This window comes from Ovis canadensis, chromosome 7 (genome assembly GCF_042477335.2).
Source record: "Ovis canadensis isolate MfBH-ARS-UI-01 breed Bighorn chromosome 7, ARS-UI_OviCan_v2, whole genome shotgun sequence".
NCBI classification, from domain to species: Eukaryota; Metazoa; Chordata; class Mammalia; order Artiodactyla; family Bovidae; genus Ovis; species Ovis canadensis.
The window spans coordinates 57,331,948-57,344,522 of NC_091251.1; the positions used below are offsets into that span (position 1 = coordinate 57,331,948).

Here is a 12,575-nt window from a genome sequence, read left to right on the forward strand (position 1 = left end):
GATCCCTGAGTAGGCTGCCAAGGCCAAGGGATCCTGCACCCTTGCACCTGCCTACGTGTCTCTTTATCTGTCATCAGTGCAAAGGCCTGGAGACATGTTAGGAGAAACTGAGCTTTGGACGAGCAGGCAGAGTCATACATAGAGTCTAGATCTTCTTGACCTTGAGTTTTATTTCTCACACTCTTACAGTGTCTCAGAAGTGAAAGGGTTTTGACACTGTGCTGGGCATTGCTTAAGAAGCTGAGACAATAACTAGGCCTGCTCGTTAGACGCTGTTCTGAGACTCACTACACACCAAGTGCCAAAAGAAATTCCAGGTTAGGGAGTGCCCCGGTGGTCTAGCGGTTAGGATTCCAGGCTTTCACTGCTGGGCTCCATGTTCAATTCCTGACCAGGGGTTAACTGCGATTCTGCAAGCTGCGTGATGCAGCCACCTACCCCACCCCCCATACAAATTCCCAGGTTAATTAAAAACTTACAGATAAATGCTACAACAAAAGAATTAAAACAAAACTTAGGCAAATATTTAGCTGATTCTAGGGAAGGCTTAGGGGAGAGTCCTTTTCCAGCTCCTAGAGGTACCTACAACCTCCACTCACCACCCTCTTACTCCATCTTCAAAGCCAACAACTTGGCATCTCTCAGACTCTTCTTTCATCACCACACCTCTCTCTCTTTCTCTTCCATGTTTAGGGCCCTTGTTATGACACTAGGTCTACCCAGACAATCCAGGATAATTTTCCTAGCTTAAAGCCAGATAATTAGCAAACTTAATTCCACCTGCCATATAAGCGCAGGTCCTGGGGATTAAGAAGTCTTTGGGGTCGTGATTCTGCATACACAACTGTATTATTCCATATACGAATCTGTCTGAAACTATTTAACATTAATATTTTAAATATTAAGCATTTAAAAACCAACCCTAATGTCTATCTTAGTGTATGGATGACACAGGCTATATATTCACAGGATGAATGCTATGTGCCCATTGAAAGTCATAACGTAGGAGAATATATAGTAACATGGAATGACGTTCACTATACAGTAAGTTGTGTGTATGGGGATTCGTCTTCTCATAAAAGAACATGCACAAGATGATACCAATTATGTAAAACCAAACCCCAAAATAAACCTACATGCAAGTGAAAAGTAAATGGGAGGATATAGGTCAAAATATCAACAATATTTATCTCTGGATGGTGATTTTAAATTTCTTTTGCTTTTCTCCATTTTCCAAAATAGACATTACACGTGCATCATGTTTTCAAAGAGAAATAAAAGCTGATCGAGAACGTCTACCTAGGACAATTTTCTGATCAAGTATTTTTTAGCTTTTGACAGCACTCGCTCAATCTCCAGGATGGTGCTCTTCATGAAAAATATTTCAAGTCTGGCCATCGGTGACACTCGCTGTTTTTTCAAGTCCGAGCTGTCCACTCTGGAAAGTGCGACCCACGGAGGACAGGAAGGAGCCACACAGTAAACTAAGCAGCAAATAGGTGCTTCTTCAGAACTTTTTCAAGGCCAAGCAAACCCAAAGCACAGCCACACCCCACAAAGAACTTAATAACCAGTAATTTGGAGCCGGATGCACAAGTAAAGGAGCCTCTTTCATAACCTCGCTGGCACGTGTTAATGGTTTTAATTAATAATACTGTTTTTTAATACATAAAAGAACATAGGCATCGCCCATGTGCCTGCCAGCTGAGTGGCGGAGAGCGGAGTGTGTCTTGCCGGCGGGACCGCTGACAGGACCCAGCATGCCCACCCTGGTCCGCTCCCGAAGCCCGAGGCGGCTTCCCAGACGAGAGTGAGCAGCCTGAGCTCGACCCTAAGCACTCCTGGGCCCAGAGCAGAGACCTGAGGCCGGGGGCCCTAGCCCTGGAGCGCGTTAGAATCCTGGGCTTTGCGGTGTGGGATGGGCGCGCGCTTCAGCACCTCCCCTCTCCCAGCACTCGTGGATCCCGGCCTGAGCCAGCCCCCTACCACCGAGAGGTGCGCCTAGAGTGGACGAGCCCGCCGCTTCGCTCCTCCTAGCCTCCTCTATCCCGGAAGTTGACGCCGCGCGCTTCGTCGCGTGCTGCTCGCTGGGGTTGTCGCCTTAGAGATCTGCACGGGCTGGGCTTGCGAAAGGATCAACATGCCTGTGAGTTGTTTACTTTCGAGCTTCGCGTTTGTGTCGGCCTTCTCTGTCGCCCGAGGGGCCCCGAGGACAGGCTTGATCCATGGCTCCGCTGGGCCCCGGGACTCCCCTGAACGCCGCTCGGCGCCTCGGATGGCAAGGCTCTTTCGCGCGTGGCGGACTTGTTGGGACTTGCCCGGGCGGCGCGGCGAGCCGGGCCCTGCCAGGGCGTGGAACTGGAAGCCCGGCGCCGCCCTGGGCTGCAGTCGGGAGTTGCTGGTTGGCAGGGGACTGCTCCCTGCGTACCTTACTCAGCCCCCCTGGGTTTCGGTGGGCACCCGCGAGGCTATGATCGTTTCTGTCTTCTTGCTTTCCTTTATTTTTGTGGCTCTTGCCCCCCTCTGCCTCCTCTCGGAAGCGATTTTTATGCTTGTTTCCTTTTTAAAAACTGTCTTCGAAGTTGCCATACAAATTAACTCTATCAGGGACAGTCAAGCGTCAGCCACTTGAGTTCTTGTCAGATCAGACGTTGAACCCAGGGGGCAGAAATCACCTCGCTGTTGACATTCTCCGGGTCTACCTCAGCAATTTCTTTTCTCAGCGGGTCCACCAGGGTCAGGATCATTAGCACCACAGTTTTATTTTCTCTGGCGACTGTTATTAGTTACGAAGAACGGAGTTAACCTTACCATCTGTTTCCGGATCGTTGTAAAGCCCCTTAACTGGGACTTAAGAGAACGCAAGCATTATAAAAAGTGTTGATGAAAGTTAACAGGCTTAAAAAACAAAAACTAAAGTGTTGTCTGTGCTGAGTATGACTGTTATTCCTATTTTTGCATGTATATTTTACATATGGTTAAATCTGCCAGAGTTGTGGTGTCATTCTAGTACTCATACTGGTTTTTTTTTTCTTTTTTATTCAGTTAGCTAGAGATTTACTGCATCCTTCCTTGGACGAGGAAAAGAAGAAACATAAAAAGAAACGGCTGGTTCAAAGTCCAAATTCTTACTTCATGGATGTAAAATGTCCAGGTGAAATTTCAAATTTTAATTCCTAAGGAAAATTTCTCTAAAGGACTACTTATAGAATTTCTATAAGGACTGCTCATAGTCTGTTGTGTACATTTAGATATTAGGAACCTCTGTTGGAGTAGAAGTGGGATTACAGAATTGGAATGTCATAGGGTTATTTTCATAATAAACCACTTCAGAAACATTTGGGTAGGGGTTTGTGAAGATGGGACTTCCACAAGGGACATGGCATAGAACTTATTAAGTCTTTAAGCTTGCTCAGATGGTAAGTTTTCTTTTTCATGGTTCAATGAAAAGTATATTGATTCTTCATTGTAAAGCTGTGGGATCCAGTATGGTGGCCATTAGGCATATGTAGCTAGCGAGCACTTGACATGTGGCTAGTCAGAATGGAAAAATTCTTTTTCATTCTTTTTTTTCTTGAGGTATAACTGACATAAAACATTATAGTTTCAAGTGTATGATGTCATGATTCCATATTTGTATATACTGGGAAATGATCACAGTAAGTCTAATTAATACCCATCACCATACATAGTTATAGTATTTTTTCTTGTGATAACTTTTCAGATATACTCTTTTAGTAGTAACTTTCAAATATTCAGTATGGTATTATTAACTGTAGTCACTAGGCTGAATCTTTTTTTCTTGTTTCATGCTGTATCATTAAAGTGTGAAATACACACCAGATTTTGAAGATATAGGGAAAAAAAGGCTTTGATTACACGTTGCAGTGATATTATTTTGGAAATACAGACTTCCATAGATTATATTATTAATTTCATCTTTAAAAAAAACACTTGTTTTTAACGTGGCTACTAGAAAAGTTTGTTACCGATGTGGTTTGCACAGCACTGAAGTTCCTAATCTTTTACAAGGTCTCTACTAGAAATACATTCAACAGGTGCTGTGTTTTCTTCTGCTTTTCACTTCTAACACTGCCCTTTTTTAGGTTGCTACAAGATTACCACGGTTTTCAGCCATGCTCAGACAGTAGTGCTTTGTGTAGGCTGTTCAACAGTGCTGTGCCAGCCAACAGGAGGAAAGGCCAGACTCACAGAAGGTAAATCATTTGGCATTTTCTAACCCAGTGATGAGATTTTATGATTTTAGAGTCTTTTTACAAAAATCAGTTTAAAAGAAATCATAGATGCATAATTACCAAAATAATTTTTATCTTTCATTGTGTGCTCTTTTTAGTAAAGAGTGCCCTTTTAAATTAGATAAGTTTGTACTCTTGACCTTGCAAAGAATTCCATAATCTGTTATTTGTCTTAGTTTAGAACATCTAATTTTGTTGTATTATATTTAGTCAATTTGCTTAACTTGGAATATTAGACATAAATCAGAATAGAGTAAAAGAATAAATACATGTAAATATTTTGTCTCCTATGTATTTGGTACATATGATTTAAGATAGTTTTTATCATTGCTAGCTAAGCAACAGATAACTATATTTAATATGTTAGAGGTTTGATTTCTATGAGCAACTCATGATTAAGACAGTCGCATTTTTAATTCTTTCACTTTTCTGCAGTGAGAAGAAATAATACATATGTATATAATTTTCCATAGTAGTACTTAGAGATTTACAATTCAATAATGATATTTAAAATTGGCCTGTGACATTTTTGGTAACATGGTAAATTCCATGTTATTCTCACTGGAAGAGTTATAAGTGAATTGGTAACAAATCCAAGATCTAGTTAGTATGACCTGGTGAGGTCTAACTTTGAAGTCAGCACAATATTTAAGTGCAGTATTCTGCTTAAAAATGTACTTGCAAGATTGCCAAAACCTGCATACCGTGCCATGATCTTAGAATTTGTGCCCACATGCTGACATGATTAAAAGGGTACATATGTACCAGAGTTTTCCTAAAAGATCTGAGATGAACTCTAACAAAAATTATTTTATGGAGAAAAGAATTCAGAATAGTTCTTAAAAATTAAGTTTGCATCTTCTGACAGCTTGCATTAAAGTTTTAACTCGTGGTCTTAAATGAATTTCATTATAACATTTGAGAGGACTTAATGAGTATTTAATCTAAAATTTCTAAAAGCTAAGTTTTTATGTAAAAAGTACTTTTTATCCTTAAAACTCTATACCAGAGATAGAACAGACTTGTGTTTAATATGCTCTTGTGATTCTTTTGCAGGCTGTTCATTTAGAAGGAAGCAACACTAATGATCCACACAACTTCTTAAATTTGTGTTCTATCGCAGAAAGCCTTATCAGTTCAGTAATTCCAGTTAATCTACCAAGATAATGTAATTACATTTAATTTTGTAAGGTATACAGCAGCACTCTCCTATTTTGGTGTCAGTTTTTCAATAAAGTTTTGATTATGGGCAAATTACTTCTTTGCTTTTTTTAAAGTATGTGTTAATATGCTATACATTTATATATACTGTGTATGTGAGTTTGGTTTAAACATTTTTAAAAGCATATTCTGATTAGTTTGTGTCTCACTTCAGGAATAGAAACTCAATATTTATTTTAGGTCATTTTTCAAATTACTCTGAAGGGGTTGTGCTGTGCTGTGCTTAGTTGCTCAGTCTTGTCCAACTCTTTTTGACCGCATGGACTGTAGCCCACCAGGCTCCTCTGTCCATGGCAATTCTCCAGGCAGGAATACTAGAGTGGTTTGCCATGCCCTCCTCCAGGGGATTTTCCCAATCCAGGGATGAAACCCAGGTGTCTGGCATTGCAGGCAGATTGTTTACCATCTGAGCCACGAGGGAAGCTTACAAATGGAAAGCTCATTATTTATTAATTCTAAATGTAGTTTGGTTTTGTAACTATGGAAACATGTATAGAAGTACATATTTAATGCAGTAACAATCACAATGTAATGCCTTGGATTTATGTGCCCATAACATACTGCATAATTTAGTATAGTAACTGTACCTGGCATCTGAGTTACTTAATAGAAAGCTCTTCAGGGGTAGAAAATTTGAGAGGAGGAATCAAGAGTATTGTGATTTTTCCAGGATGTCCTGGCAGGGGGCAGTAGATGGTACTACGTTCTCTGGTCCAGACAGGTGAGCACTGGTGACTGCAAAATATGTTAAGTGGCTCTGTAGTTTCATTGTCATTTTTATGGTTTATAAAGTGACCCTTGGGACTTAGGAAGTAGAGTATATCTCTCCCTTTCTAGCCCTTATATGACTGCCCGTTAGACTGGGAAGATAACTGCTTCTGTTTACCTTTTATCTTTAAGCCAGGTACTTTCTACCACGAGGTGTTCCTATACATACACCCCTAATCCGAGAGACTGATCCATTAACAATACTGATTGTTATATCAGAGGAATGTTGCGTGAGAACTGAAGAACTGTGGAAAGTTTGGGGTGTATTGTATGAGAAGCAGATAACTCAGGGCTTCCCAAACTTTCTTGGTATATAGCCTCTTTAGTTGCAGTAATTTTTTTCATGGAGTCCCCTGGCCAAAAGAAATAGCTAATGGTTAAATTTATTAAGTAGTTAGATTATAGCAGTTTGTACTAAAGTAAAAAAACTACATGTAAATTAGAACCAAAGTGATAATTTTTGCTTCGTTCTTAAATGACCTGCTAATAAAATGAGTGTGCCTTCTGGGTATTGAATATTTTTCAAAATTTGGATCACATTGGACACTGCCATCTTCATTTTTTCCACATTGATTTTTGCATAGTATTAGATTTTTATTACAGCAATGACCCAAAACCCAGCTTCACAAAGATGTATCACCAAAGGAAATGTGCTATCTAAATGTATCATAATTACCGGGAACTCGACGTTTGTGTGGTCTCCAAAAGAGGGCAGGTGTCAATGTTTGCTCCAAGGCACCTCAGCTTGCACAGTTTAGGAATTTTGGCAAAACCTGTGATAAACAGGGAGCTGCTGCTGCTAAGTCACTTCAGTTGTATCCAACTCTGTGCGACCCCATAGACGGCAGCCTACCAGGCTCCCCCGTCCCTGGGATTCTCCAGGCAAGAACACTGGAGTGGGTTGCCATTTCCTTCTCCAATGCATGAAAGTGAAAAGTGAAAATGAAGTTGCTCAGTCGTGTCCAACTCTTAGCGACCCCATGGACTGCAGCCCACCAGGCTCCTCCGTCCATGGGATTTTCCAGGCAAGAGTACTGGAGTGGGGTGCCATTACCTTCTCCAAAAAGCAAATTCTTGCAAATTTTCTTGGAAATAGCATCAAAAGAAAGTATGGTACTTTAAAGAACCTATCTAAGAGTTAATTTAAAGAGATATTTGGCACTGGGAACTGAATGGTATATTAAGTTTTATTTCATTATTAAACAGTATTACTTGATTTGAAAAATGCTCAGAGGAGAACATTTAGACTTTTCCAAACTTAAATAATACGTTTTCCAAACATTATTTACTGTTTTTCTTCAATACTATCGTTTATACTGTCCTCATTTTTTTTTGGCCTTGCCACAGGGCATGTGGAACCTTGGTTTCCCTGACCAGGGATGGAATGCCATGCCACCTGCAATGGAAGTGCAGAGTCTTAACCATCGTCTTTGTTTTTTAATGTAAGGAGAGGTTAACCTATCCCATAAATTAGAAAAAAAACCTAAAATACGTAAAAATAACTAAAAATTAAATTCTTGGCTTCTGATCTGATCAGATAAATGGTTTCTTATCTGGTTGCCTCTGTAAGTCATCTGATAAAGTTTAATTTTTGTTTTGTTTCAGATATAATGTATACTGTAAAACTCAACACTTTACAATATAAATTTCAGTGGTTTTTATTCACAATGTTGTTCAACCACTGCTAATATCTAATAATTTCAGGCAGTTTTCATTATGAGAAAAAGAAACTCCATACTCATTAGCATTCACTCCTCATTGCTTCCTCCTCCCAGAACCTGGCAACCACTAATATATTTTCTATCTCCTTGGATTTGCTGTCTGGACATTTTATATAAATGGAATTATAGAATACATGGCCTTTTGTGTCAGGCTTTCATTAACATAAATATATATCATGGCCATTCATCCATGTATCAGTACTTCATTCCCTTTTTGACTGAATAATATTATGTTGTAAGAATATACATGTTTACCCATTAATCAGTCAATGGACATTTATGTTTTATTCACTTTTTGGCTATGAATAATGCTGCTATGAATTTATGTATACAAGTTTTTGTGTAGACATATTTTAAATTCTCTCAGATATATATACCTAGAAGTAGAATTGCTAAATCGGATGGTAATTGTTTAGCTTTTTGAGGAATTGCCTGTTTTCCAAAGTGCCTGCACCCTTTTATTCCTACTAGCAACAAAGCACAAAGGTTCCAATTTCTCTACATCCTTGTCTGTTTTTGTTTGTTTTTTAATTATAGCCATCTCAGTGTTTGTGAAGAGTTACCTCATTAGGATTTTAATGTGCATTTCCTTGATGACTAGAAGCTTCCCTCGTGGTGCAGAGGTTAAAGCGTCTGCCTGCAATGTGGGAGACCTGGGTTCGATCCCTGGGTTGGGAAGATCTGGAGAAGGAAATAGCAACCCACTCCAGTATTCTTGCCTGGAGAATCCCATGGACGGAGGAGCTTGGTGGGCTACAATCCACGGGTCGCAAAGAGTCGGACACGACTGAGCGACTTCACTTTCCTTGATGACTAATGATGTTGACTATATTTAAATGTCCTTATTGGCTATTTGTATATCTTTGGAGAAATGTCTATTCAGATCCTTCATCCATTGTTAACTGGGTTGCCTTTTTATTTTTGAGTTGTAAGAGTTCTTACATATTTTAGATACAAATCCCTTATATATATGGTTTGCAAATATTTTCTCCCATTCTGTAGCTTGTCTCTTCATCTTTTGTCCTTAGAAACACAAACATTTTTAATTTATATGAAGTCTAATTAATCTAATTTTTGTTTGTTTCTTGTGCTTTTGGTGCCATATCTAAGGAATTATTCCCTATTCCTAGGTCACAGAGATTCATGCCTGTTTTCTTTTAAGAGATTTATAGTCTTCATTCTTACATTTAGGTTTGATCTGCTTTGAATGAATTCTGCATATGGGAAAGGGAAGCAGGGATCCAACTTCATTCTCTAATTCTTTTTAATGACTGCACAACAGTCCATGGTGTGGAAGTACCATAATTTATTCAGTATTATCCTATTGGTGGGCAATTTGTTTCTAGTTTTTTCCCACTATAATCAATGCCATAAATATATTTAAGTATTCCTTAATAATAGCACTTATTTCTGTGGGTTAGATTTATAGGAGTAAGACTGCTGGTTAGAAAGATAAATATATTTTTAATCAAGTGATGTCAGACTGCTTTTTATCAGCAATATATGAGAGTATTTTCCCCCTTCCCCATCTTCCATAAATAAATGGAACCCTCTTTTTTTTTTTTTGCCACTTTGGTGATTGTAAGGTTATTTATCATTGCTACTCTAATTTGTGGGCTTCCCTGGTAGCTCAGAGATGGTAGAGAATATATTTGCAATGCAGGAGACCTGGGTTCAGTCTCTGGGTTGAGAAGATTCCCTGGAGAAGGGAATGGCAACCCACTCCAGTATTCTTGCTTGGAGAATTCCATGGACAAAGGAGCCTGGAAGGCTACAGTCTATGGGTTGCAAAAAGTCAGACACAACTTGAGTGACTAACACACTCTAATTTGTATATCTAGATTACTGATGAGTTTAGAAGTGGAAAGAAGCCAGAATAAGATACTATCTTCCTAGGGTTCATTCTCTCTCTCTTTTTTTTAAAACAACAATAACAAATTTTTCATATTAGAACTTTGGTTAAAAATAGTAGGAATATAGTTTCCTACTGATGCTGTAACAAACTACAACAAACTTGGTGGCTTAAAAAAAAACAAACACATGAATTTATTATCTTACAGTTTTGGATCAGAAGTCCAAAATGGATCTCTTGAACCTAAGATCAAGGTGTATGTTTCTTCTGGAGGCTTTAGAGGGAGGATCTGTTTCCTGGTCTTTTCCAGTTTCTAGAGGCTACCTGTATTTGTTGGTTACCGGCCCCAGATTACTCCATCCTTTACTTCTGTCATCACATCTCTGACTCTAACCTCCCACCTTCCTCTTATAAAGACCTTTGTGATTACACTGCATTCACCTGGATAATCCAGGATAATCTACCTATTTCAGGATCCTTGATTTAATTACACCTGCAAAATTTCTTTTGCTATGTAAGGTAACATTCACATATTCTGGAGATAAGGATGTGGACATTTTAGGGGCCATTATTCTACCTGTCATAGAATACAAAGTTGAAAAATTCTATCCAGATTTGAAAATTGAGATTCTGTCTATAGTAATAATAATAAAAATTCCCTGCAAAAAAACAGTCCAGGACCAGATGGCTTCACTGAGGAATTCTACCAAACATGAAAAGAACTTAAACCAATCCTTCTCAAACTCTTCCAAAGGATTTAAGAGGAGGGAACATTCCTAAAATCATTCTGTGAAGCCACTACTGCGCTGATACCAAAATCAGAACAAAGACAGTACGAAAAAAGATCATAGGTCAATACTGTTGATTAATGTAGATGCAAAAATTCTCAACAAAATATTAGTAAATCGAATCCAACAACACATAAGAAAGATCATGTACCATGATCAAGTTGGATTCATCCTAGGGTCACAGAGATGGTTCAACATACACAACCAATGTGATAAACCACATCAACAAAAGAAAAGACAAAAACTACATCATCTCAATAGATGCAGAAAAAGCATCTGATAAGATTCAAAATCTACTTATGATTAAAAACTTACTAAAGTGGGTATAGAGGGAACATATCTCAACATAATAAAAGCTATTTATGATGAACCCACAGCCAACATAATACTCAATGGTGAAATGCTGAAAGTCCTCCCACTAAAGTCTGGAATAAGATAAGGACGCCCACTCTTACCACTTCTATTCAACATAATATTGGAAGTCCCAACCATAGCAATCAGACAAAAAAATAAAATGTATCAAGTTGGAAGAGATAAAATATGCAGATGACATAATGCTATATATAGAAAACCCTAGAGACGCCACACAGAAACCATTAGAACTGATAAATGAGGCCATCAAGGTATACCAAGATACAAGATTAATATACAGAAATCTATTGCATTTCTTTACATGAACAGTGAAATATTAGGGAAAGTTTAAGAAAATCACTTTTAAAAATGTAGGAATAATCGTGACCAAGCAGGTGAAAGACTTATATGCTGAGAGCTATATAACAAATTGATAAAGAAAACTGAAAATGATTTAAAGAAATGGAAAGAAACCCCCTACTTTTGAATTGGAAGAACTAATATTGTTAAAATGGCTATACTACCCAAAGCAATCTACAGATTTAATGCAAGCCCTATAAAATAACTGATGACATTTTCCACAGAATTGGAAAAAATAATCCTAAAATTTATATGGAACCATAAAAGACAGAGAATTGCCAAAGCAATCCCTGAGGAAAAAGAACAAAGTTGAAGGTATACTGCTCCCATCCTTTAGATAATACTACAAAACTACAATAATCAAAGCAGCATGGTATTGGGACAAAAACAGACATAGATCGATGAAACAGAATAAGGCACTCAGAAATAAACCCACACCAATGGCCAATTAATCTTTGATAAAAGAGGCAAAAATATATAATGGAGAAATGACAGTCTCTTCAGCAAGTGGTGGTGTGAAAGCTGGACAACTGTGTGTGAATCAATGAAGCTGGAACACACAAAAATAAACTCAAAATGGCTTGAAGACTAGGAATTCCCCTGTGCCCCAGTGGTTAAGACTCTTAAGAGTCTCTCTCTTGATAAGAGAACAACATAGGAAAAATTCTCAATTTGAATTTCTCTTAGGGAAGCAGGTTAGTTTTGATTATTCTACAGGAACATATTGGAGCTGCCACTGCCATCTGCACCCAGAGCTCAGGAGACACCAGTTTCAGCCCTGCTCACTGTTCTGTTGTTGTATTCTTAAGTCCATGAGTATCTTTTTCATTTTCTCATTTCACATTTTATATAGAGGTGGTGTTTAAAAGTATGACTCTACTGTGCCATTTTTGTCTTTAATTTGCATAATAATAAGTTGTGTATGTTCTTTATTTGAAGCCAGATTTACTATTTAAAATCCCAATATATTTTTATTCAATTTATATGACAATTTTTTAAAACTAAATATTTCACCTATAAAGTTGCATGCTACCGAATGTCCTTTTATTGGGCCTGTAAATTTTAGAGTTTTTTTTTAACGGGAAGACAAGATAATTTTAGAACAGCCTTTTGAGTCAGACAAGCCTGGATTTGATATGAGTTCTAATGGTTAATTGTTATGTGACTTTGGGCAAAATATCTATAATACTTTCTACTTAATGGGGTTGTTTGAAGATAAAATGAGTTAACATATATAAAGTTCTTAGCACAATGCCTG

The 12,575-nt window shown here is 38.2% G+C and overlaps 1 protein-coding gene across 3 annotated transcripts; it reads left to right on the top strand.

Moving 5' to 3' along the window:
- Positions 1 to 1,321: 1,321 nt before the first annotated feature.
- RPS27L (ribosomal protein S27 like) lies at positions 1,322 to 5,510 on the top strand. 3 transcript variants are annotated; one of them, XM_069596264.1, is made up of 4 exons: positions 1,322 to 2,146; positions 3,046 to 3,154; positions 4,107 to 4,217; positions 5,313 to 5,510. In XM_069596264.1, the coding sequence occupies exons 1-4, from the start codon at positions 2,141 to 2,143 to the stop codon at positions 5,339 to 5,341; spliced, it is 255 nt and encodes an 84-aa protein (XP_069452365.1). In that variant the 5' UTR covers positions 1,322 to 2,140; the 3' UTR covers positions 5,342 to 5,510. The 3 variants fall into 3 exon arrangements, with proteins under 3 accessions (XP_069452365.1, XP_069452363.1, XP_069452362.1); XM_069596262.1 differs by having other exon boundaries at positions 2,105 to 2,278; XM_069596261.1 differs by having other exon boundaries at positions 2,127 to 2,452.
- The last annotated feature ends 7,065 nt before the right edge of the window (positions 5,511 to 12,575 follow it).

Coding starts and splice junctions, on each gene's coding strand:
- RPS27L (XM_069596261.1), top strand. CDS start 2,141: ATGCCTGTGAGTTGTTTACTTTCGAGCTTCGCGTTTGTGTCGGCCTTC. Junction 2,453..3,045: donor CTCAGCCCCCCTGGGTTTCG/GTGGGCACCCGC, acceptor TTTTTTATTCAG/TTAGCTAGAGATTTACTGCA. Junction 3,155..4,106: donor CATGGATGTAAAATGTCCAG/GTGAAATTTCAA, acceptor GCCCTTTTTTAG/GTTGCTACAAGATTACCACG.